The 26,102-nt window shown below is 39.6% G+C and overlaps 1 protein-coding gene across 29 annotated transcripts; it reads right to left on the reverse strand.

Moving 5' to 3' along the window:
* Positions 1-8,322: 8,322 nt before the first annotated feature.
* LOC104100514 (pentatricopeptide repeat-containing protein At5g40400) lies at positions 8,323-16,309 on the reverse strand. Of its 29 annotated transcripts, none has more exons than XR_011407906.1 (5): positions 13,973-16,309; positions 10,274-10,348; positions 9,342-9,813; positions 9,238-9,307; positions 8,323-8,954 (listed from the first exon to the last, which is right to left on the reverse strand). XR_011407906.1 is itself a non-coding variant. In XM_070175053.1 (2 exons), exon 1 carries the CDS (start codon positions 15,867-15,869, stop codon positions 13,977-13,979), a length of 1,893 nt encoding a protein of 630 aa, XP_070031154.1. In that variant the 5' UTR covers positions 15,870-16,309; the 3' UTR covers positions 8,323-8,954; positions 13,973-13,976. The 29 variants fall into 29 exon arrangements, 2 of the variants coding, with proteins under 2 accessions (XP_070031154.1, XP_070031153.1); XR_011407905.1 differs by having other exon boundaries at positions 10,274-13,565; XR_011407901.1 differs by having other exon boundaries at positions 10,274-13,635.
* Positions 16,310-26,102: the final 9,793 nt, after the last annotated feature.

Raw genomic sequence — 26,102 nt, forward strand, 5'->3', positions numbered from 1 at the left:
TCGGGGGCAGAATCTTTGGTCTGTAAGATAATCAGAGCTGGCTATTACTGGATCGGCATGGAGAAAGATACGAAGGAACTTTTACGGAGATGGGAAGACTGTCAGAGGCATGCGCCAATGATCCATCAACCCGGGGAGTTACTAAATTCAGTCATGTCGCCTTGGCCGTTCATGAAACGGGGAATGGACATTGTCGGTCCCCTGCCATGGGCACCTGGTAAGGCTCAATTTATACTATTTATGACTGACTATTTATCTAAGTGGGTCGAAGCTCAAGCGTTTGAGAAGGTCCGGGAAAAAGAAGTCATCGACTTCATTTGGGACCACATAATATGCCGGTTCGGTATACCTGCCGTGATAGTGTATGATAACGGGAAACAGTTCATCGGCAACAAGGTAAGCAAATTTTTCGAGGACCATAAGATCAAACAGATCTTGCCAACACCCTATCACCCTAGTGGGAACAAACAAGAAGAGTCTACGAACAAGACCATACTTCAAAACCTTAAGAAAAGGTTGACCGATGCCAAAGGGAAATGGAAGGAAATTTTGCCCGAAGTCTTGTGGGCATACCGTACGACCTCAAAATCTAGTACCGGGGCCACTCCGTTTTCGTTAGTCTACGGTGTCGAAGCACTAATACCGGTTGAGGTGGGAGAACCGAGCCTCAAGTTCTGATATGTGACCGAAGAATCAAACGGTGAGGCCATGAGCACGAGCCTGGAACTATTGGATAAGAGGGGCGAGGCCGCCCTAGTCCAGTTGGCCTCCCAGAAACAGCGGATAGAAAGATATTACAACCGAAGAGCCAACCTCCGACACTTCAATATCAGGACTTGGTGTTAAGAAAGGTAACACTGAACACCTAGAACCCTAACGAGGGGAAGATGAGACCGAATTGGGAAGAACCATATCGAGTCATCGGGATTACCAGTAAAGGGTCATACAAACTCAAAGCAGGAAATGGTGCACAACTACCGAATAACTGAAATGTGACGCACTTAAAATGGTATTATTGCTAAGGTACGATCTCATTCACTTTTTTTAAAATATTACGAATCGGACTAACACTTGCAGGCGATAACCAAAGGAGAATATGGCTCTCAGGTCTAAAAGCACGTGTTGCACTCTTTTTCCCTTGAACTGGTTTTGTCCCAAATGGGTTTTCCGGCAAGGTTTTTAATGAGGCAACCGTAAATTGTGCTAACTTAGAATCGAAGACCGGTTTTAAATCGGAATCAATGGTCGCATCAACAGTATCCGAGCTCTCTAGAGATCGACCTTGAATACTGGGGTCCATCACCCTCGGGTCAAGATTTTTAGCAAGGAAGGAAACTTTGTGCTTGAACAGTCTAGGCTCAGTGGTTAGGATTTATTGTAAGGGCTAAACGGTCAAGTGAATCGTGCCTGCGTAGGACACCTTAGCCATAATACGAGCTTTTACATGCTTATAATCTTGTACGTTACACATAGAAATGAAAGAAAGTTTCTGCCTTGTTAATACACACTTTTGCTTCTTAAAAGTATTGAGCCTAAGGGCTACTCCTACCCGGGGACTATCGAGCCTAAGGGCCACCCTTATCCGATCCCAAAGGGCTACCCCTATTCGGGGATTGTCGTCCGAGACAAGTTCGGATGGCTCGGGTTATTGAAGCCCGGAGGCACAAAGCCTATTAGACAGTGCCCAAACCCAAAAGGCTACGTCCACCCTAAAATCGGTTCGGAGACGTCCGAAGCCCGTGATCAAAACATAAGGCCTTCAACAAAATTCTAAACCTGTTCAAAGGTTACCCTCAGCAAATGTATAGTCTAAAAATATTTAAGCAAGTATCTTGGGGAAATTTCGATCACTCCGAGTTTTCACAAGTTTTGAGCAAAAATTGCACCGAGGACAGATTTTGCTCGGACCTCCGAAAAATGACTTATTACTACGTTTGATACTGTGCTAAGGCATTAGAAATATTTGCAATTGTAAAAAGATATAGACTTGAAAATTGCCAAAAGGAAAAATTTTATATATTTCAGAATATCTTTACAAAGGCCGAACAAAAATGGCCTCCACTAAATATATGTACAGGATAAAAAAAATCCTAAGGCATCTATGCCTGATCTTCTCCGGAACCCGACTCGTCACCAGAACTGTTGGGACCTTCAAATTCTTCAGAGCCCTCGGAGCCCTCTCCACCTTGGGGTTCAGCTAGCTTCTTGGCCTCGACATCAAGTCTTTTTGCCTTATCGATCTCAGCAGATAGGTCGAAGGCTCGGACATAGATCTCCTCGAGGGTTTCCATTTAGGATAGCCGCCTAACGTACTCAGCAGTAGTCTTCAGGCGGGCCTCGGCTGCTTCAACATCGGCCTTGTATTGGGCCACCATCTCGTCAGCATCAGCCGAGGTTACTTCCAACATGGACCTTGTTATTTCGAGCTCCTTGCCAAGAGCATCCCGTTCAGCGATGGTCGAGCCCAGTTGTGCTTGGAGGTCCTATTATGTTGAGCTCATGCATCGACCTTCTCCTTCGCCACCCGAAGCTTAACTTTTACCAAAGACAGCTGGGCCTGGGCGGTCTCCTTCTCTAAGGCCAGCAAGTCGATCTTGTTTTTCCAGCCGTCGGCCATTACTTGGATCTCGTCCATCTCCTTGCGGAGTGGGTTGATCTGGTGGATCTTCTGCTGGATCTGCGAAGTATTATTTTTAACCTTTGCGACTGGACCTTCATTTCTAACTTTTAAAACCTTTACCTTTTCCACCAAGTCAGCGTGCTCTTGCCTTAAGGCTGATGCTTCTTTTTGAGCTGCATCCAGCTCGGCCTGGAGGTTCTTGGCGACCCCCTCTTGCTGCTCGCTAAGAAGCTTGTACATGTCCCTTTTTTTTGGCAAGCTCCTTGATCTCGAGCTTGAGTTGATTGATCTCAACCCAGTACCGAAGGAAACTCTCGTGGAGACGTACTGAGGCCTACAAAAGGGGCAAAATATGTGAGAAACATCAAACACAGATAACAATAGATAGATGGAAGGAAACAATGCCTTACTCGGTTCAGCGCTTGTTACGCCTCATTGAAAAGGCATGGCACGTTCACTTCATTCATTTTTTGTCTGGTCCTCCTCGGTCACCAGGCATCGGAGTAGCTAGCTACCCCCACAGGAGTGGACAAAACCCGAGCATCCTCCGGGACGGTAAGTATAATCGATCTCATGCGATCGGGTTCCAAACTCAGAGCGGGGAACTGATTGATCATTTTTGAGCTCGATCTCGGCCCGCCAACTTTCGAGGAAGTGTCTTTCTTTGGAACTTCCAGGTCGCCCATCCCGGAGAAGCTTCCAAAGCAGACGAGTCCACACCGTCGAAAAAGGAATGAATGGGATCTTCCGCACCATGGCCCCCCTCGTTGGACTTCTCCTTTCTCACTTGGGCCTCCTCGAGAATAGAATCAGTGTAGGAGGGCGTCTCCAAAATCTGAATAACACCGGGCGCTTCCTTTGGAGCGGAACCAACATCTTGGGAAGTTTCACCCCAGGCATCCACGTCGGTCATTTGAGTTTGAGGGGGGTCGATCTCACATGTCTCCCCCTCAGATGCATCCAAGTCCCCGGGATAGGTCGTCCTGTGGGTAACAAAAATAGATTCATCCTCCAGCTCGTCCCTAAGCCGGAGGAGGGAGTCGAAGTTCGGCACTCGGGAACTGGAGCCCCTCTTAGGCTTGCGGACCCGTTTCTTTGGTTTCTTCACCTCGGAGCCCGGGGAGCCCGAGGGTTTTCTCTTCCTCTTCTTTTTTTCCTCCGTGGCAGCAACAGAGGGATCAACGGACGGGGGAACATCTGAGTACAGATGCCCTCAATCCGTTCCTTTAACCGGGGAACCGTATTCGGAACCCAGGCGACGGATGTACAACCATAAGCATGAATGAGAAGATAGAAATTGAATAAAAAGAATTTTGATATTTAATGAGAAATTGCACTTACGAGACGCATTCCACTTCTCAGGAAATGACATGTATTCAAGGGGGATCAGATCCTCGATTTTCACTCGGACAAAGCGTCCTTGCCAGCCCTGGTCTCGGTCTTCGTCGATACTCTAAAAGGTGGCCTTGCTGGCCCGACGAGTAAGCTTGATCAGTCCCCCTTGGAAAATTTGGGGACTGTATAATCAGAGTAGGTGGTCGATCGTGAACCGATATGACTCTGTCTTATTCACGAAATAGCGGAGGAGGGTCACGATCCTCCACAACGATGGATGGATTTGTCCGAGGCACACATCGTACCACTTGAAAAAGTCTAGAATGATCGGGTCCACCGGGACCAGTGTGAAGGAATAAGTGTAAACACTTAAGTACCCCTCCACGTGGATAGTAACTACGACCTCGGGCCCGGGGACTACTACTTTATTGCCTTCCCAATTGCATTCCTTACAAATTATGGGAAGAACATCTTCAGTCACAGAACATATGTGTCTCGAGAATCCTTCACCCAGGTCCTATTTGCACGAAGGCTTCTTGACTTTAAAGTCATCTGCAATTGAGCAGCCCCTGAGAATGAACGCTGTCAAGGGAGTCTCGGCGGCCGGTTCGTTAGCAACCACAACGGGGGAAGCCGTTTCGAGGGAGACCACTTCCGGGGCAACTACTTCAGTACTAGCGGCCGGTTGAGAAGATGAAGAGGAAACTTGTTGAGGAACAATTTTCGATGTTTTGGCCATTGTCATCTAGGTGAGTGTTTGAAAATTTGAGGAAAGAATGCGAAGTTTTGGAAAAACGGGTTTTGAAGACGAATAACAGAGTATGAAGATTTAAAGAAAATTTGGGCAAAAGTCTGGAGATTACTATGGAAATTGAAGAACAAAGATGAAGATATTAAGGTTTGATGATAGCTGGAAAGCTCGAAGGTAGTAATTTAGTCGAAAAGTAGAAAAAGAACAAAGGGAGGAAGCTTTTATAGGGAAACGGTCGACGCTTCACATTCGGGGGCAACCTGCCGATGAGCGACACATGTCCGAAGTCAGAACGACGCAACTGACGGGACATTTTGGCTCCCTCATCGTAACGTACGGAGGAAGGAACCGGAGTCATCTGTCGTTTCTCATTGTTTCGGCAAACCTACTCTCTGAGAAACGAGGGGAATATCTGTATACGGGTAAAACCAAACCCACTGAGCATCCCGGGTTCCCAGTGAGGAAAACGGAGCAGGGACGTGACTGTAAGGAATCAGAGTCAGAGCGAGGAGCCTCTCGTATCGAGGCTCGAGCAAAACACCTGCCCTCGGGGGCATCTGGACCATGTCCCCCGGGACCGGTTCGAGCCCCAAGACTTCGGAGAACATTACCAGACAACCACACATGACTAACAAAGGGCCGTGATGTCCGTGCCCAATCGGATATCACGGTGTGAATCTCTTCCCGTATCAGTAAAAAATTAATGATTAACGAAATGGAAGATTTTTACCTTTCTTAGGATTGTACTTAGGGTAAAACTCTCCTACTATATAAAGGAGAGGCTTATTATTCATCATACATATTGTAACACGCATACCTAGGCAATTTACTTCAGTTCTCTTTGTTGTTCAAAGTTATTATTTTTGTTCATAAGTTCTTCAGAAGTGCAAGCTCGGAATCGAAGGCAGGTTCCTCATTGAACCATTAACCGAGTCCGGGATCACTCTTATCATTGGTTTGACCATTTATTACGTCTTTTATTTGCTTAATCTAACGTCATTAATCACTTGTATTGAATTAATCCATATATCCTTAAAACCGCGTATAAATTCAATTGTTATCCATTTTTAAGGGGTATATATATATATTGTTTGTAGTGATCGAGGGGTATATATCGTGGCATTTGCAGAATATGCCAGTCTTAGTCAGATGATTCCAACAGATAACTTTGACTTTGATATTGATACACATCGTAGAAGGTTTGGAGCGCTCTCTGGGATTATGCAAAAGGAAAGTAGGAGTTGAGTGCAATAAGCGTGGATGAGGTTACAAAAAAATATTCAGGAAAAAGAATGGTCCACCAAAGAAGCAAATAGTACGAGTTCGTATAAAAAGAAAGGGGTGCCTTTTGTAATTAGATTGTATGTAGGGAGGGTGTTTAATAGCTGAATATCATATAGTGGTCGTATGTTTTTTCCTTAAAAGTAATCGAATAGATTACTAAATGATTATTTTCAGTTTTTGTTAATAATGAAATCTCAAAAAAAAAAATCTAACTTTTTGTTAATAACAAAGGAGAGATGAACAAATCACTCAGTAAGGAGGTGTGAGAAGTTGTCGATAGGGGGGCTAGGGAGAGGTAGTGGTAGGCCGAAGAAGTATTGGGGGTGAGGTAATTAGACAGGATATGGCTCACCTTCACCTTACCAAAAACTTGACCCTGGATAGGCGGGCATATACGTCGAGAATTAGGGTTGTAGGTTAGGAGGTAGTCGAGCGTTCTTCTTTTCACTCCTTTAGTAGAAGTAGTAGTCTTGTATTTGAAGGGGAGCTTTAGCGTAACTAGTAAAAGTTGTTGCCATATGACCAAGAGGTCACGGGTTCGAGCCGCATGGAAACAGCCTCTTACAGAAATACAGGGTAAGGTTGCGTACAATAAACCCTTGGTCCGGCCTTTTCCCGTACCCCGCGCATAGTGGGAGCTTAGTGCATCAACGGGCCTTTAGTAGTCTTGTATTTCTTATCTAAAATTTCTATTACTGCTTGTTGTTTCTTTTGGTTCAGTTTTCCTATTATCTTGTAGGTATTGTTTCTCTTTCCATGGCTTCTTCACTACTATATTTTCTTTTTAATATAGTCAGAATTTTTCTTTCCTTGAGCCGAGGTTTTGTTGGAAACAACCTCTCTACCTTTACAAGGTAGGGGTAAGGTCTGCGCATACTACCTTCCCCAGACCCCACTTGTGAAATACACTGGAATTATTATTGTCATTGTTGTTACCTTTACTTCGTATAATTTATGTATCACTATTGGTTGCCATTTTTATTTATTTATTTGCACTGTACCACAATTATCACTGAAGGAGAGCCTTGGAGTAACAGTCAAGTTGTCTCTATGTGACTTATAGGTCACGGGTTCGAGCTGTGGAATCAACCACTGATGCTTGCATCAAGGTAGGCTACCTACATCACAGGGGTACAACACTTGCTGAACCTTGCATGAATGCAGAATACTTTGTGCATCGGGCTGCTCTTGCCACAACTATCAATATTATACGATGTGCTACAACATATATACAATCTACATACAATAACAATACATATTGCATACACAATTCATACACTTGACATAACTTAGTTATGTATGCAGTCTGTACCGTCCAGACAATTGAATCAGGTCCATTATACCTATATATACAATTAAATACATTGCAACACAATAGACATACATCTAGATACAAAAAATATGCACACATCATATCGTTCTATATAACTAGCATACAAAAGAAAATACAAATACCATACACATGTTATACACCTGACATAATTAAATTTTGTATGCATTACATTTTTTTAATATTATATCATGTTTAATTGTACTTGTACATACACCCAAATAATGTGTGACACAACAACAATACACATATAATACAAATTATATACAACTGAGCTACAAATACTTAGTTATAAAAACATATAACAATCAGACAATTGAATCATCACAAGACATTATGGCGATACCATCCAATGTTTCATTCACTAAACTCATATGCAACATATTTATTTCAAACGCAACTTAGGAACATATTTGCGATGTATCAAAAAAATTACAGGAATAGCAGCATTAATTATTTTTATTTCCTCTTAAGAAGATTGCTACAAGTTTTCCTGTTGTGTCCCTCTCGCCCAAAATTGCTGCATGAACCCTACGACCTCTTAGCTTTCATTTCATACAATATTTTGTATCTAAATCTTTTTGGCCTTCCTGCAGCTCTTCTCCCCACCAACAGCAACACCACTTCTTCTGAGACATACAATGAAATATCCTATGTACTTTCATATGGAGAGGGTTCATGAGAATTTTTATGTCATGACAAAGTTTTATATGGTGTAGTAGACGGAATTGTAGTAATTTTCATCTAGGTGCTTGTACTCAAAACAGCCAAAGCATGTCCACATGGTAGTTCATCCAACTAAAACCGTAGACAACTGCATTTTGTCTCATGTAGGCATACCATGAAGCTTTTACTACCGTATGTAGGTATTCTGTTGTATCTCTCAAGTTCTAATTAGTTATATATAATTTTAAAAAACAAATACAGTTGCATATATCAAGTATAGGATATAGCAACATTAAAGATCAATCGGAGATACTAAAAATATTAGAGCAAGCATACTTGGACATTCAAAAAAAATATAAACTGAAAATATATAAAGATATACACTAAACATGCATCCAAACTGAACATCTAGTTCTTCCTTATTTCTGTTTATCAAACTACATATGGTAGAATACAATCTTACCATCATCGGCCGTGATAAAAGTATGTTATAATTCTGGCAATGCTGGCAGCTCTTTGGCATCCTTATTCGTTGCGTACACTAACTCTACGATAGTTGAAGTCATTGTCCAAGTTTTATTCACCGTTGAATGTGCCCGAGATCTACCTATAATTCCCAAGGTTGAACAAGTAATCTTTCATCCTAGCTTTTATCTATCTATTCAACGTTTACCATGTGTTGATTAAACTCTTCTAAAGTGTATGCTCTAGGCATGACAAAGTCCAAACCCCTTATCTTGTGATGACTCCGCAAGTATTTAGACCTAATGTTGTTCCATAGATGACACATACGTACACATCATACACCACTGACGTCAACGTACCTTCATAATACTTGCAGCCTATCCTATACAACACATCACACATATTTGCGCTTTCACCAAAAGCCTTTCTGAATCATTCGAAGAACCACCTCCATGAGACGTCATTCTCTTAATCAACAACGTATGCGAGCGGCAGTATGCTGCCTGTGCAAATAAACAAGTCATATAAGTAAAATATTTACTACCATAAAACTAACATACAAAAAATCCAATTTACACACACAGAAATATACAGAGTCATATAATTAAGTACAAAGGTGTACATGTTGTGTTTAAATGTTGAGAAACATCACCTGCTGCATACATTGTACTAGTTGTACTACCATACAACTAACCAACAGATATACAAGTTGCATAGAAGTATAAATAACATATATAGTTATACAATAAAAATACACAGTTATATATGCCTTTTTTATAAACTCACCTGTTGTATTCATTGTGCTAGCTACAAGTTAGGTCCCCTTGTAGATGGCTTTAAGGAAGCTACCATCAACCTTATCAAAAAAAAAAAAGGAAGCTACCATCAACTACCACAATAGGCCTACAAGACTCTCATCCCATTATTGATGCGTACAGAGCTAAAAATGCATACATAAATTATCTATCCTCTGATTTGTGCAAGCTCACAACTGAACGAATAAGTCTTTTCTAAAACAAGTAGCTAAGCAGCTTGCCGTAGGACTCACTTGAATCCGCTCGCAACAATTGAATTGCCTTCTCCGTTACTCTCTAAGCTCATATGTAGGTTAACGTTACACCATAATCCTTCTTCATATTTAATATTATGTTCTTTGGCATGTATATCATCTTTGGGTCTGAACATTTGTCCATGAAAACACTCCCAACTACATTGGTTGTTGCTTGACGTTGACGTTGTGTATAGATCGTATTCTTCAACGAGCATGTGTGGACACCATAGAATTTGAACATTCTCGATTCATTCAGGCTTGAAGACTAAAACTGCCACACGCAATTCTCGCTAATGCATACAAGGGAATAGCTACACAAAATAAATTTTATCTAGTGTTAAATTAAACACACATATTATATTATACCTTGTATATCCCATTTATAATCCAATATTAAAATCCTACAAAGACGAAAGGCAAAAGTGAGGCCAATTGAAGCATGCTGAATATAAAGCAATATCAGGAAAAGAGTTCCACATTTCATTTTTCAAGATCATTTCCAATGCATATGGAAACTTATAGACAGCCATTATTAACAAGATATTTGTCAAGATGAATGAATTTCTTTCTTTTCGGTATGAGTTCTTTTTTATTTCTTTTCTTTTGGGGGGGGGGGGGGGGGATTTGGTTGCGGTTCAAAATGTCCAACTTTAATGTTCAGTATTACCTCTCTTCCCCATTTTTGAAAGACTTTTGGTCATCTAAAACTCTTGCACACAAACCAATGGTACAATGTATTAGAAACTCGGCCTAGGCCCATCAAATGTTTACCTGCCTTGAGGTTATCAACTAAAGTTATGCCGCAAAATGAAAACACCCTTTGGTCCTCTCTGATAGGTGCTGTATCTATTGAAAATATATCAACAATTAACATTTGGAAATCATACTAACAATTAATGTGTATAAGACGTATATAGAGTTACAGAAATAGAAAGAGCTAATGTAACTGGAAATAATATGCACATAACCACTTGTGATGATCCAAAATGTCATCTTTAAATTTAAAAATTAATTATGTGTTCTAAGACCTCGAAAAGTACTATTTATCATCCATCGACTTGCGTGCGCAATCCGTAAAATTTTCTGGAAAGTTTTTATGTGAAAAATGGATTGAAATGTGAACTAGAGTTTTAAAACTCAATTGAGTTGACTTTGGTCAACATTTTGAGCAAACGGACTCGGATCAGTGTTTTGACAGTTCCGGTAGGTCCGTATCGTGATTTGGGACTTGGGCGTATGCCCAGAATCAAATTCCAAGGTCCCTAGACCGAGATATGGAATTTTGATAAAAACAATTTAAGTTCAAATAGTGACCGGATGTCTAATTATGTGCAAACGACCCCGGAATAGAATTTTGATGATTCCAACAGCTCCGTATAGTGATTTTGGACTTAGGAGCGTGTTCAGAATTTTATTTGGAAGTCCGTAGTTAAATTAGGCTTGAAATGGCTAAAAAACAAGAATTTAAGTTTGGAAATTTGACCGAGGAGTTGACTTTTTGATACCGGAGTCGGAATCCAGTTCCGGAAATTTTCATAGCTCCGTTATGTCATTTATGACTTGTGTGTAAAATTTGAGGTCAATCGGAGTTGATTTGATAGGTTTCGACATCGAATGTAGAAGTTGAAAATTTTAAGTTTCATTAAGCTTGAATGGGAGCATAATTTGTGGTTTTAGCGTCGTTTTATGTGATTTGAGGTTTCAAATAAGTTCGTATGATGTTTTAGGACTTGTTGGTATATTTGGTTGAGGTCCCGAGAGCCTCGGGTGAGTTTCGGTTGGTTAACGGATCAAAAGTTGGACTTAAAACAGTTGCTGCAATTTTTCCTTTCTGCTGGAAATTCTGGCCCAAAATCGAGCTCCCAAAAATCGAGCTCCAAGATCGAGCTCCCAAAATCGAGACCCATGATCGAAGCCACGATCGAGGTCGAGGATCGAAGCCATGATGGAGGGCTGCCTGGGCAGAATTATAAAAGAGGGCATTCGTCCCATTCGCCATTTTTAACAGATTGGAGCTTGAGCAGAGGCGATTTTTGATAGATTTTCAAGGAAAAGACATTGGGGGTAAGTGATTATAACTTGGATTTGGTCTATAAACATAAATATATCATTGTTCTCATCATTGAAATTTGGGAAAGTTTTAGAAATCTCATAGAAACGAATTTTTTTAGATTTCGGTATCGATTCGGAGTCGGATTTGAGTGAAACTGGTATGGTAGGACTCGTAATTTAATGGGTTGTCGGATTTCGTAACTTTCGCCGGATTCCGAGACGTGGGCCCCACTGACGAATTTTTAATTAATTTCGGAATATTTATTTAAAATGTAGTATTTTCTTATAGAATTGATTCCTATAATTTGTAGTGATTGTATCGAATTATTTTGGCTAGATTCGAGCCAGACAGAGTTGGATAATCGTGAAAAAGGTCTTCTAGTGGATTAAATTGGAGCAAGACGAGGTAAGTCTCTTGTCTAATCTTGTGAGGGAAAAATTACCTCATAGGTAATTAAAATTAAATAATTGTTGTTAATTGTGGGGACTACCTACGCACGAGGTGACGAGAGTCCGTGCGTAGCTACTATTAATGCTAAAGTCCGGGTAGTTTAGGACTCAAAGCATGAATTACTTGTGTAAATTATATTCTTTGTTTAATTAATATTATTTGATATATATACATATATATTGTGAATTGTTAGATAAAAATATTAAAGGATGGAAATCTCATATACTTGATTTTTTTTCTGTTTAAATTAATTAATTGTTAAGAGAAATTGTTCTTCCTCCTGAATTTATCTTATCACAAATATACTCTCATTCCGGAGGTACATAAGAAAATGTCCTCCTTTTTTGTGGAGCGGGCCGAACGCCTCGGCAGAATAGATGCATCTATGGATCGTGCCGCACGTCCCTCGGCAGTGTACACGACACTCTGGATCGGGTCGTACGACCTCGGCAGAAATCGTGCTTAATAATAATAATAATTACACGATACTTTGACAGTTTATTGCAGCTTGTAAAGTTATTTGATAAATTGAAAATTCATTGGAATTGAATTGCAGCTTGTAAAGCTATTTGATAAATTGGAGGAATTTAATTATTTCTGCTGATTTAAATAAATTATTGTTATATTCTGTGAATCATGCTGATTTAAATATTCTAGTTTTATTTTAATTATTATTATTGACCCATAGTGAGTGTCAAAGTCGGCCATCTCGTCTCTACCACTTCGAGATTAGGCTTGATACTTACTGGGTACACGTTGTTTACGTACTCATACTACACTTGCTGCACTTTTTGTGCAGGATCTGAGACAGGTACTAGTGGAGGACCTATCATCACATATCCACGTCATCCCGAGACATAGTGTTGAGCTGCCTTTCTGAGCCGTTCTGCAGCTACTAGTGTCTCTTCTTATATTTGCATTCTGTCTATTTCATTTCAGACAGTATTTGGAGTTTTGTATAATCTACTAGATGCTCATGCACTTGTGACACTAGGTCTTGGCACACACATTGGTAGAATTTGGTATTTTATTATTTTCTTGGATTAAAAGTTTAATCAATATACGTTGGATTTATCAGTTGGCTTGCCTAGCTGTAGTGTTGGGCGCCATCACGACCTATAGGTGAAATTGGGTTGTGACACCACTAGTATCAATTCTTGTAATATAAGATGTAACTTTTGTACATAAACACCATTTTCAGAGATTTAACAACTCTCAAACAGGTAAGAATCAATAAAAGTAGTTTTTTCTGTTTCTTCCTGCTTTCTTGGATATTCAAGAGTATTGAACATGTGATAACAAAGAAACTTATGAAAAATAGTATTGTTAGAAAGAGGGGAGAAATTGTCACAATATGGAAAGCCAATTGTCTTCTCAATCCCATCAAAAGCTCTCCTATTTCTTCCCTTCTACAGGACCCAAACAAGTACTAGTGAGGCAACATCCTAGGCTCTTCAACTTCTCTTCCTTCTTCTGAATTTCCAGATAGAGAGTGCGTCCTTTACCGGGTCTAACATCGCCCATTGCATCCCATACTATCTTTCTAGTCCTCGAAGCTTCCTAGATCCATAGAGAAGATGTGTATGTTTCCACAAACGAGGCCAATCAGAGACCAAAAAAAATAAGAGGCCTAGTCAGAGAAAGAAAGAAAAAGGAAAAGGGATCAAGTTATAGCTTCATCAGCAATAATCAACAATTTGGGAGAGATAGACCCCCTTGACAATGGACCCTGATCTCAATTCACTCTCTTGGGTTTGACAATGGCAAAATGATATGACTAGAAGAAGGCATAAATTAGAGAGTCCAATGTTATAGCCTCAGGTTACTTTTCCATATACAACTAAGCGAGTAATTCATTTGACCATTCAACTTTCATACCACATTACATAGTGCAACAACAAACAAAAAAGATAACTAGATTTAAGAATGACTCACCAGAAACGGATCATCCAATGTAAAATGTATACCTCATTACGGCACTGGGGTGTTGATTTTGTGGACTCTCACAGCTTTCTGTAATCCATCAATTACGTACTTGCATGTCAGCTGATTTGGCGCAAAACCCACTTTCCTCATTTTATCTTGAAATTTCAACAATTTGGCAATATCACATTCAGCGCTTAGAAACCTGACAATTGCGTTGTAACAAATTGTGTCAAATATTCCAAATTCTTGAGCAAAGAAGCTTAACAGCGATTGCGCCTCACAGAAATTGTTTTCTCTGCAATGCCCATTTACTAAAGCTCTACAAACTTCAATATCAGGCAGCACATCAAAATCAGTCATTTCTCTCATCAAGGAATTAGCCTCCATGCTTCGGCTTAATTTACACAAACTCTTAATTATAGCTCTATATGTACATATATCGGGCTTCAAATCTTTTGACACCATCTCAGCTTTCAAATACAAGGCCTCATCAGGGCAATTCCATCTGCAGAAAGATTCAATCAACTCCCTATAGACCATATTGTCAGGCTCATATCCATTGCCAGATACTCGATCCAATAGAGCCTTGGCCGCAAATGGTCGATTCTCCATACAAAGAGAAGCAATTAGATAGTTGTATATATCATGAGATACCACAAATCTAAACCTTTGAAGCTCTGTGACGAAATTCACAGCGGAAACTAGATTATCCTGCTTTTGATATCCTTGTACAAGAACCGAACAAGTGAACTTATCAGGGTACATCCCTTCTCCAATCATGTCATGCAACAGAAACCGTGCTTCTTGCATCATCCCCTCTTTGCAATAACCACAAATAAGAGTGTTATACAAAATAAGATCTGGTTTTAACCCTCTGTCAGCCATTCTCAGGAACAACTGATGAGCATCTCTCACATTTCCTTTCTTACAAAAGCCATTTATCAAACTAGTGTATGTGAACAAATCTGGTAATACGCCTCTAATGTACATAATTTGATACAAGTAGACTGCATCTTTCAATCTTTCTTTCCTACAATAGCTACTAACTAATGTATTATATGTAACTATATCAGGTTGAAACCCTTCTTCTTCCATTTTCTCCAAGAAGTCATTGACCTTGTTCGCATCTTCATCCTTGCACAAGACAAGAGTTAATATATTGAAGGTACACGCATTTGGGTGCACTCCTATTCTTTCCATTTCAGCATAGACTTCCCAACATTTTTTGCTATAATTCAACTTTGAAAGACCATTTAAAAGACAGTTTATGGTAATAACACTCGGGTACATTCCATGCTTCACCGTCTTTCTAAAAGCTCTAAAACCATCTTTCACCATATTCACCTTGAGAAAAGCCTTAATTAGCATATCAAACACAACAGGGTCCCAATTGCATACACCACTAGATGAAAGCAAACTCTCAAACAAATCTACGCTGACCAGTCCATCTCTCTTCAAATCAACCAATTCAGACAAAATCTTCATTGCTTGTGAAAAGTTTTTTGACCAAGTCAATATATGAATAACAAGACAGTAGTTTTGAGTGTTAGGTTTGACGCCCAAATCAGTCTTGACCCAGTTGAAGAAGCTAAGAGCAGTAGATGAATCAGACTGGCATCTCAACAGGACCCTTGAGACTTCAGTGTTACTAAGATAACTAATAAGCCCGTGATTTTCGATGGTTTTCTGAAGAAGGACCAAATGGCCATTGTTTTTGCTCTTTAGTGCTGAGCATATCAGACTAACAATGTTTTGGGGGTTTTGGGTTTCAGGTAGAAAGTTGTGAAGGGGGTTTGAAATGGGTCTGGACCCATGACTTTGGAGAAAATTTGATGATGACAATGATGTAAAATTCAATCTTGACTGCAAATTCTTGAAATCAATTAATAAATTTCCACTCGAACATGTGTATTTGATTGATTTCTGAGTTAGATTCATGGAAATATGCAAGAAAAAATGGAGCTATCCTTCAGCAAGAAAAGCTCAATTCAGACAGAGAAAATTACCGAAGGTAAATAGGAGATTGAAATCTGAAGTTTCTGGTTCTACCATTTCCTCAAAATTCAAATTTACGCAGAACGGAGGAGTGAAAAAGGACCGCGACTCTGTTGCGCTCGGTTTGAACAGTGGAGCCAAAATTCTATTTTATAGGCGTTTGGAATTTTCAACTTCAGCTAAATATTGTCCTTGAATTCTCGAGCGGCTCGTAGTGGCATTGGGGTTAACAGTTAACTAGTACTGATATGCAAGCCATATTTGCACTCTTTTGCAACAGCATGAAGGAAAATAAACTTCACATAAAAAAGAGCAAGTGCTTGTTGCTAAGGAGACGACATTAGGGCATGCCATAAGCCAAGTAAAATGTAGGGAAGCCTCTTTGATTGGTATGCACGTAAGTTAAACCTCTTACATAAAATTCAATTCATAGGTTTAAGAGTGTCAATGGTTGAATTCAATAAATTACTTTAAAAACCTTATATTATATTAAAATTTCAGTTACTCTATAGTGTATAATTCAAATTAGATTTTTTTAAATCATCTCAATTATCTCGATTTCTCTTCACTACCAATACGACTCGACTAATTTTAACTTTTGTTTATTAAAATAACAACGAATTTTAATATGACACATAATATATAAGTTAAGAAAGTAATGAATCACATAGTGTATGATATGTCTAATAGTATCACTTGTTTAATCCTCAAAATTATAAAACTTTTCTTGCTAGTCTAATTCTACTCTTAAAACTCATCGAAATGTTTTACTTCCCAAACCATTGCCACTAATTGGCTTTGTAAACTACAACGTGTTGTTTAGAGCATAGCTTTATAAGCATGTGTATATCTTGATTGTTTCTTGCAAACATGCAAAAAATAGAATAAAATTGCTCCCAAAATCAAGAAGAGTATTATATGTTTGGTGCATATAATTTTTACTACAAGAGCTTATATAAATGCAATGCTTAAACTAGATCTTGATTCATAGGACAGATAGAAGTTGCAACAACACAAGTTGTGTATGCCCAACATGCTCTTTACCTTAAACACATATTATCTATCTTAAATAATTAATGAGTTGCTAACAAAAAATATACAATTCAAATTTGAAAAAATAACATGAGTATCAATATGAAAATTATGGAAATAATATAGACTTGATATTTGACTCAAATATTACAAAGATATAAAGGAGAAGAAAAAAAAGAGAGTGGAGAAAACATACTTTGATGACTTTCTACAAAAGATTGCCAGAACTATTATAATTTCAACACTAGTAGAGTATGTCTAAGTATTACTTGTAGCCATTTCCATTTGAATCCACCCCAAGGCACAAGGTAAATATTTTTTAATACTTTGTCATTTTTAGAAAAAATATTCTAAACGACCAAAAATAACTCCTGAGGATCGTGATGGCACCTAATCTCTAAGATTAGGTAAGTCTAACACATGATGAGATTAACCGATTTAAAATAACTTAAATTATTAAATAGAAACTGATAAAGACATAACATTGGCGAAAACTAATCAACAGTCATACATCCCGAAACCGGTAGTACAGAGTCATAAGCTCTACTGGGAGTACACTAGAATCTCAAATACATCACTGTTTTGGAATACAAATAACAATAATAAGGAACAACAATAGAGGGTGACTTCGAGACTCGCGAGCAGAATAACAGGTATACCTTGAAGTCTCCGCAACTCTAGTTCAATTCTCAACTGTGCGGCACAATCCGAGGTACCTGGACCTGCACAAAATTATGTAGAATCGTAGTATGAGTACACCACAAATGATATCCAGTAAGTATCAAGACTAACCTTAGTGGAGTAGTGACGAGAAGCCAAGACACTAACTAGACATATAACCTGTGCAGAATATTAATATAGAACTAACAACGAAAAGCATAATCAATAAATGGCAACAAAAGTAAGCATGTGATAACATGGCAAATTAACCAAAATAAGTAAAACATAAAGTGAAATCAGTTAAGAAAATAATGATATGTTCAAATCGTCAAGTCGTTCCAACACAAGAATAACAACGACAATCACCCTGAGGTATCACACCTCATAACCACAAATCACAATCCACCCTTATGACGCCACATGAGCTTTACATTTTTCTCGAAATAGTTTCATGCACTTTAGCCCCCCTATCTCGCCGCGTGTGCATCACAATGAAGTATTTTTTTTCTTATTTGCACCACGCGCATAATCCACCTTATCTCGCCACATGCGCATCAATATACACACCACCCTCATGTCGCCGCATGTGCATCTCAATCACAACAAAACAAACAAGCGCACACCACGTGCCCAAATGCCACAATATTGCTCAAACAATAATACCAATGCCACAATAATACATAGCCCACGACTCAACAATAATGTTTACAAGAATTATAACAACAACACAAGAGTACGGGAAGTAAATCAATAATGAAATATGCTTCATATAACAACAAATTCAATTCAAGGCATATTAATAATGTAAGAGTCTAATCCGGTTAATTACCACACATAAGCCCGTGTACATGCTCGTCACCTCGTGTACACATCTTTTCCCATAGTACAAGTAGTGCAAATACCAAATCCTAAGAGAAAATTCTCCCACACAAAGTTAGGCAAGATACTTACCTCAATTAGGCCAATTCAATACTCTAAAAATAGTTTTCCCTTACAATTCACCTCCTCTTGGCTCAAATCTAGCCAAAAATAACTTAATAATATCAAACAATGCAAGAGAAATCAATTTAAATTAATAAAGCTAAGATCTAATACACAATTCTCTAAGAGTCAACCCCGGGCACGCCCGATCAAAACCCGATTTAAAAGGTAGATCTCGACTATCTATAATCCCACGAGTTCATATATGTGTTTGGTTTTAAAATCCGAGTCCAATTCGACTCTCAAATCTCAATTTTTTATTTTTCAAAGCATTGTCAAAATTTTCAAAAACTTTTCTCTTCACTTCACATGATTTTGATGTCAAATCTCATAAATAATCATGTTATATAATAAAAAAGGATCAAAATCGCTTACCCAATAGATTTGTTTGAAAATCTCCTCCTAAAATCGCCTTCCATCGAGTCTAGGGTAAGAAAATATGATAAAATGAGACTAAGTCACGAAATCCCAACCTTTTGTTCAACTGCGGATGTCGCAAATGCGACTTGGGATTCGCAATTGCGACCACTCGTGAAGCACCCGAAGGCGAGACACTCGGTCTGATGAAACCCTTATCAAGCAACTCCTGAAGTTGTTTCTTTAATTCCTTCAAATCCACTAGTACAATGCGATATGGTAAAATAGAGATGGGTTGAGTGCCTGGCACCAAATCAATACCAAAATCAATATCCCTATCGGGTGATATGCCCGATAAGTCAGTTGGGAACACATATGGAATCTCTCTCACTACCGGAACTGACTCAATGGTAGTAGTATCAACACTGACATCCCTCACAAAGGCTAAGTATGCCAAGCACCCCTTCTCAACCATCCGCCGTGTCTTCAGAAAGGACACCACACTACTAGGAACATGTCACCACATGGAATTCCCACCATCAAGATGGTGATGGCGCATAATATTTCACTTGCTAGGAAAGCCAATATTACTATACTTATTAACCATTTTTAACAATTCAAATTAAATGATAACAATAAAATGATTAGTCTGAAATAAGTGATACAATCCATATAAACTGGAGTCACGAATACATGAGCATCTAGAGTGCTACAGATAATAGTCTGAATAAAAAAATAATTGTTTGAATCAAGATAAACAACAACGATAACATAGAAGGGGACTTCAGGGCTGCGGACGCCATGCAACTATACCTCAAGTCTTCATAGGTTACTGGATCCGGGCAATCTCACTCAGTGCTGCTGGGACCCACTCTGATATCTGCACAAGAAGTGCAAAGTGTAGTATGAGTATAACCAACCCCATGTACTGTATACGTGTCGAGCCTAACCTCGGCGAACTAGTGACGAGGCTAAGGTAGCCCACTTACAATAACTTGTACGCAATAATAATAATAACAAGAAAACATGAAATGGAAGTAAAGCAGTTAACTCTTGAAAACGAACTCGAAAATCCAACAAACAGAGAGCCCAGAATAACAAGTCTCATAGTCTCATATCACAATACCGAGGCAATTCCAACAAATCATAAACAAGTACCACATACACAATCCGTTGCGGTGCGCAACTCGATCCTACCATATCATCATCTGTCAATATCATAATCCGTCCTTATTCCGCCATTTCAATTCATTACCTTTTAATTTCCGTTGCGGCGTGCAACCTGCTCCCCAAACAATTTCAATCAACATAAACAATTCAATAACCAAATTTACAAGAAATTCTACACCAAGAGGGTAAATGTACAAGGCAATAAAGAACCACATAATAGATCAAGAATCTCAACAACTCGAAGTCTCAACTTTATCAATTCATCGACATCTATCAACTAAACAACTCATATAAGGGAAACCACATTTATAGAATGCAAGAAATATTAAAAAACAATAAGGCAAGTAAAGCATGTGACAATTTAGGTATGCAAATATAGCAAGTAGAGGCAAGTAGCCAATAAGCATGAAATCATGGAAGGGACGGACAATTTAATACAAGAATAATTAAATGATAAGTAACAATTATAGCATAGAAGTCAAATAAAGCATGTAGCAATTAAGTCATGAAACAAGATATATCATGAAATATACGAAAAATATGGAAACCAATATCATGATGACATATATACACTCGTCACCTCGCATATACACCATTTTCTCACATAACTCATATAAGACATAGTTCAGGGATTCCTAATTCCCCCAAGCCAAGGTTAGTCCCAATACTTACCTCACTCCCCAATTCAAGCAATCAATCAACCACAGACTTGCCTTTCAAACAAGTCTCCGAACCAACCAAATCTAGAAAATTAGCGATCAAATGATTCAAAATAAGCTTTAGAAACTACCCATTAATGAAAGGGATTCATTTTTGATCATTTTTGAAAAAGTCAACAAAAGTCAATCCCAGGCCCGCTTTGTCAAAACCCGAGGTTCGGACACAAACCCGATTACACATTCACCCCCGAACCCGGTTATGTAATTTATTTCAAAATTCGACCTCAATTTGAGGTCTCAATCTCAATTTTATAAAAATCCCCAATTCTACCCAAATCCCTAATTTCTACCATGAAAGTCCTAAATTTGGTATTGAAATCTCATGAAACGTAATGGTTAATTGAAAAGAAATGGATTAAAGTCACTTATCAATAAATTTGGGAAGAAAAGTCTCTTGAAAAATCGTCTCTAGAGTGTTTAGGGTTGAGAAATGGTGTAAAATGAGCTAAGTCTCGATTTTTCCCTCTTTTACTCAGTTGTAGTGTCGCAATTACGAAGTCATGTTATCAATTGCGAACATCGCAAATGCGAGAGAAGGGTCACAAATGCGAACCCTGTCACAGAAGCCCAGAAGTTGCAATTGGGACAAAAGGTTCGCAATTGCGTACATACCCACCTTCGCAAATGCAGAGAAAGCCTTCGTAAATGCGAAGATCACTCAAGAGCACACTGAGTCACAAATGCGACTCTGAGATTGCAAATGCGACCTCTAACAGTTCGCAAATATGAACATGTTCCTCGCAAATGCGAGATTAACCCAGCCTAACCCATGCTCGCAGATGCAAACTCTTGTTCGCAAAAGCGAGCCAGACCTCGCAAATGCGAGATCTGCAGCAGACACCAGAATTATTGAACCAGTAATCTTCACACTAACCAAACTAATCCGAAACACGACCGAAACTCACCCGAGCCCCTTGGGCTCCAAACCAAATATGCACACAAGTGTAATAACATCATACGGACTTGCTCGCGCAATCAAATAACCAAACTAATATCTAAATCTACAAATCAACCCTCAAAACGAATGAAATTTCAAAGTAAACTCAAGAACAACTAGGATCACATCTAAGCGTCCGAATCATGTCAAATTAATTTCGAATTGAACCAAATTTTGCAGACAAGTTTCAAAAAGCAATACAGCCCTATTCTAAGTTTCATCATCGAAATCCGAACATGTTAGCTTTGAAGTCAACTTATAGTTAAACTTAGAAAATTTCCAAACTTTCAAAATACTAGTTTTCGGCAAAATGAGTCAAATCAATCTAGCGACCTCCAATTTAAATTTGGGACATACACCCAAGTCCAAAATTCCGATACGGACCTACCGAAATAATCAAAACACCATTTCGAGGTCATTTTCATAAAATATTGACAGTGGTCAACCAAGTTATTTTTAAAACCAAAAATTATGTCTTTCTTCAAATTTTTACATAAAAACTTTTCAAAAAGAAACATGGACCACACATGCAAACCAAGAAATATCAAACGAAACTAACGGAGGTCTAGGGACACAGAATTAAGGGCTAATACTCAAAATGACCTATTGGGTCATCACATTCCACCTCTAAAACAAACGTTCATCCTCGAACGAACATAGAAAGGTACATGGACTGGTGAAAAGGTGTGGGTATCGACTCCGCATATCGGACTCAGACTCCCATGTAGCTGCCTCGATCGGCTAACCTCTCCACTGCACTCTAACAGAAGGATAACTCTTAGATCTCAACTTCTGGACCTGCCATGCTAGAATAGCCATCGACTCCTCCGCATAAGTCAAATCCTTGTCCAATTGGACTGAGCTGAAATCTAACACATGGGACGAATCACCGTGATACTTCCAGATCATGAAAACATGAAACACCGGGTTGACTGTTGATAAGCTAGGTGGAAATGCTAGCTTGTAGGCCACCTCACCAACTCTCTCCAGGATCTCAAAGGGTCTGATATACCTAGGGCTCAACTTGCCCTTCTTCCCGAACCTCATCACACCCTTCATGGGTGAAACCCGAAGCAAAACCCTCTCTCCAACCATGAATGCAACATCACAAACTCTCTGATCGGCATAACACTTTTTCCTAAACTGTGTTGTACGAAGCCGATCCTGAATCATCTTGACCTTCTTCAAGGCATCCCGAACCAAATTGGTACCCAACAACCGAGCCTCTCCCAGCTCAAACCAACCAACTGGAGAATGACACCGTCCACCATATAAGGCCTAATAAAGAGCCATCTGAATACTCGATTGGTAGCTGGTGTTGTAAGAAAACTCCACAAGCGGCAAGAACTGATCCCAAGAACCCCCAAAATCCATATCATAGGCGCGAAGCATATCCTCCAATATCTAAATGGTGCAATTGGACTGTCCGTCTGTCTGGGGGTGAAATGTTGTACTCAACTCAACTCATGTGCCTAACTCACGTTTTACAGCCCTGGAGAAATGCGATGTGAACTGTGTGCCCCGATAAGAAATAATGGACACTGGCACACCGTGTAGATGAACAATCTCATGGATATAGATCTCAGCCAATCGCTCGGAAGAGTAGGTAGCTGCCACCGGAATGAAATGTGCCGACTTGGTCAACCTATCCACAATGACCCACACTGCGTCAAATTTCTTCAAAGTCTGTGGGAGCCCAACAACGAAATCCATGGTAATATGCTCCCACTTCTACTCGAGAATCTCAAGTCTCTGAGACAAACCGCCAGGCCTATGATGCTCGTACTTCACTCGCTGGCAATTCAAACACTGAGCCACATATGCAACTATATCTTTTTTTATTCTTCTCTACCAATAATGCTGCCTCAAATCCTAATACATCTTGGCGGCACTCGGATGAATGGAATACCGCAAACTGTGGGCTTCCTTAAGAATTAACTCACGAAGCCCATCTACATCGGGCATACAAATCCGACCTTGCGTCCGCAACACCCCATCATCTCCAATAAAAACATTCTTGGCATCACCGTGCTGCACTGTGTCCTTGAGGACAAGTAAATGGGGGTCATCATACTGACGCTCTCTGATGCGCTCAAACAAAGAGGATTGAGAGACCGTGAAAGCAAGAACCCGACTAGGCTCCGAAATATCTAACCTCATGAACTGATTGGCCAAGGCCTGGACATCTCATGCTAGCGGCTCTTACCAACTGGAATATATGCAAAGCTATCCATACTCATAACCTTTCTACTCAAGTCATCGGCCACCACATTGGCCTTCCCGAGGTGGTACAAAATGGTGATATCATAGTCTTTTAATAGCTCTAACCACCTCTGCTGCCTCAAGTTGATATCCTTTTGCTTAAACAAGTACTGTAGACTCCGATGATCTGTGAATACCTCACACGACACTCTGTAGAGGTAATGTATCCAAATCTTCAATGCATGAACAATCGCTGCTAACTCAAAGTCATGAACATGGTAATTCTTCTCATGAACCTTCAACTGCTGAGACACGTATGCAATCACTCTGCCATCCTGCATCAATACTGCACCAAGACCAATATGTGATGCATCACAATACACAATATAAGATCCGAACCCATAAGTAATACCAACACCGGAGTTGTATTCAAGGTAGTTTTGAACATCTAAAAGATCAACTCATACTCATCAGACCACCTGAATGGGGCACCCCTTAATGGGGATACGATGGATGAAAACTCCTCCATGAATCGACGATAATAACCCGCCAAACCTAAGAATCTCCAAATCTCTATAGATGAAGTAGGTCTAGGCTAGTTCTAAATTACCTTAATCTTCTTAGGATATACTCTAATGTTGTCGGCAGATACAACATGTCCGAAAAAAGCAACCGAGTCCAACCAAAACTCACACTTTGAAAACTTAGCGTACAACTAACTATCTCTTAGGGTTTGAAGTACAACTCGAAGATGCTGCTCATGCTCATCTCAATTTTGGGAGTAGATCAAAATATCATCAATGAAGATGATCACAAAGGAATCCAAATAGAGTTTAGATACCCGATTCATCAAATCTATAAATGCTACTGGGGTGTTTTTCAAGCCAAATGACATCACTAGGAACTCATAATGCCCATACCAAGTTTGAAAAGCTGTCTTAGGGACATCTGATGCCCTAGTTTTCAACTGATGGTAGCTAGATCTCAAATCAATCTTTGAAAATACTTTGGCACCTTGAAGCTGATCAAATAAGTCATCAATCCTCGGGAAGGGATACTTGTTCTTGATAGTGACTTTGTTCAACTGCCAATAATCTATACACATCCTTATCGAACCATCCTTCTTCTTCATAAACAACATTGGCGCGCCCCAAGGTGAGATACTAAGTCTAATGAATCCTTTATCAAGCAAATCATGCAACTGCTCCTTCAGTTCCTTCAACTCGGGTGGGGCCATACGGTATGGTGGAATAGAAATGGGTTGGGTGCCCGAAGCCAAGTCAATACAAAAGTCAATATCTCTGTCGGGTGGCATCCCTAATAGATCTATAGTAAACACCTCTAGAAACTCAGGCATAACCAGTACTGAATCTATTGAAGGAACCTCCACACTAGAATTACGAACACATGCCAAATATGCTAGACATCCCTTCTCAACCATATGCTGAGCCTTCACATAAGAAATAATCTTGCTAGTAGAATGGCTAGGAGTCCCCCTCCACTCTAATCGGGGCAACCCCGACATGTATAAGGTCACCTCTTGGCGTGACAGTCCAATATAACATGATAAGGTGAAAGACAATCCATTCTCTAAATAATATCAAAGTCCACCATATCAAGAAGTAGGAGATCTATACTAGTCTCAAGGGTCCCGATAGAAACCTCACTGATGGTAGGCTATAACTATGTGTTTTGGCCACTATTTGCATTCTAATTTACTGTACTTTACTGATGTTCGAGTGCTAAATGATAGTAAATTGCTCTGACTAATTGATTTATGTTTTTGCAGGAGATATTTTGGGCTACAATGGTGTTCGGAATCAATTTGAGCTAATATGGAGTGTTGGGGCCAAGTAAAAGATTATGGAGTACATTGGGAGCTCATTCGAGGATCAACAGAGGTTCGCGTATTTAAAAAGAAGAAATAAAACGAGAGCAGAAAATGGCCCAGGTGCACGGCTGCGCAATAGGCCACATAAATCAGACAGAAACTTTCAAATATGCGCGGCTAGATGCGCGGTCACCTGCCCAGGTGCGCGGCCGCACACGTCCCTCCAAGGAAAAATTCTGCAGGGCTAAATTCGTAATTTTGGGGGCGACTTTCCTTGACCTATATAA

The sequence above is a fragment of the Nicotiana tomentosiformis genome, chromosome 5 (genome assembly GCF_000390325.3).
Source record: "Nicotiana tomentosiformis chromosome 5, ASM39032v3, whole genome shotgun sequence".
NCBI lineage: Eukaryota > Viridiplantae > Streptophyta > Magnoliopsida > Solanales > Solanaceae > Nicotiana > Nicotiana tomentosiformis.

Excerpts from the sequence above, each read along its gene's own strand:
- LOC104100514 (XM_070175053.1), bottom strand. The coding sequence starts at position 15,869 with ATGAATCTAACTCAGAAATCAATCAAATACACATGTTCGAGTGGAAAT.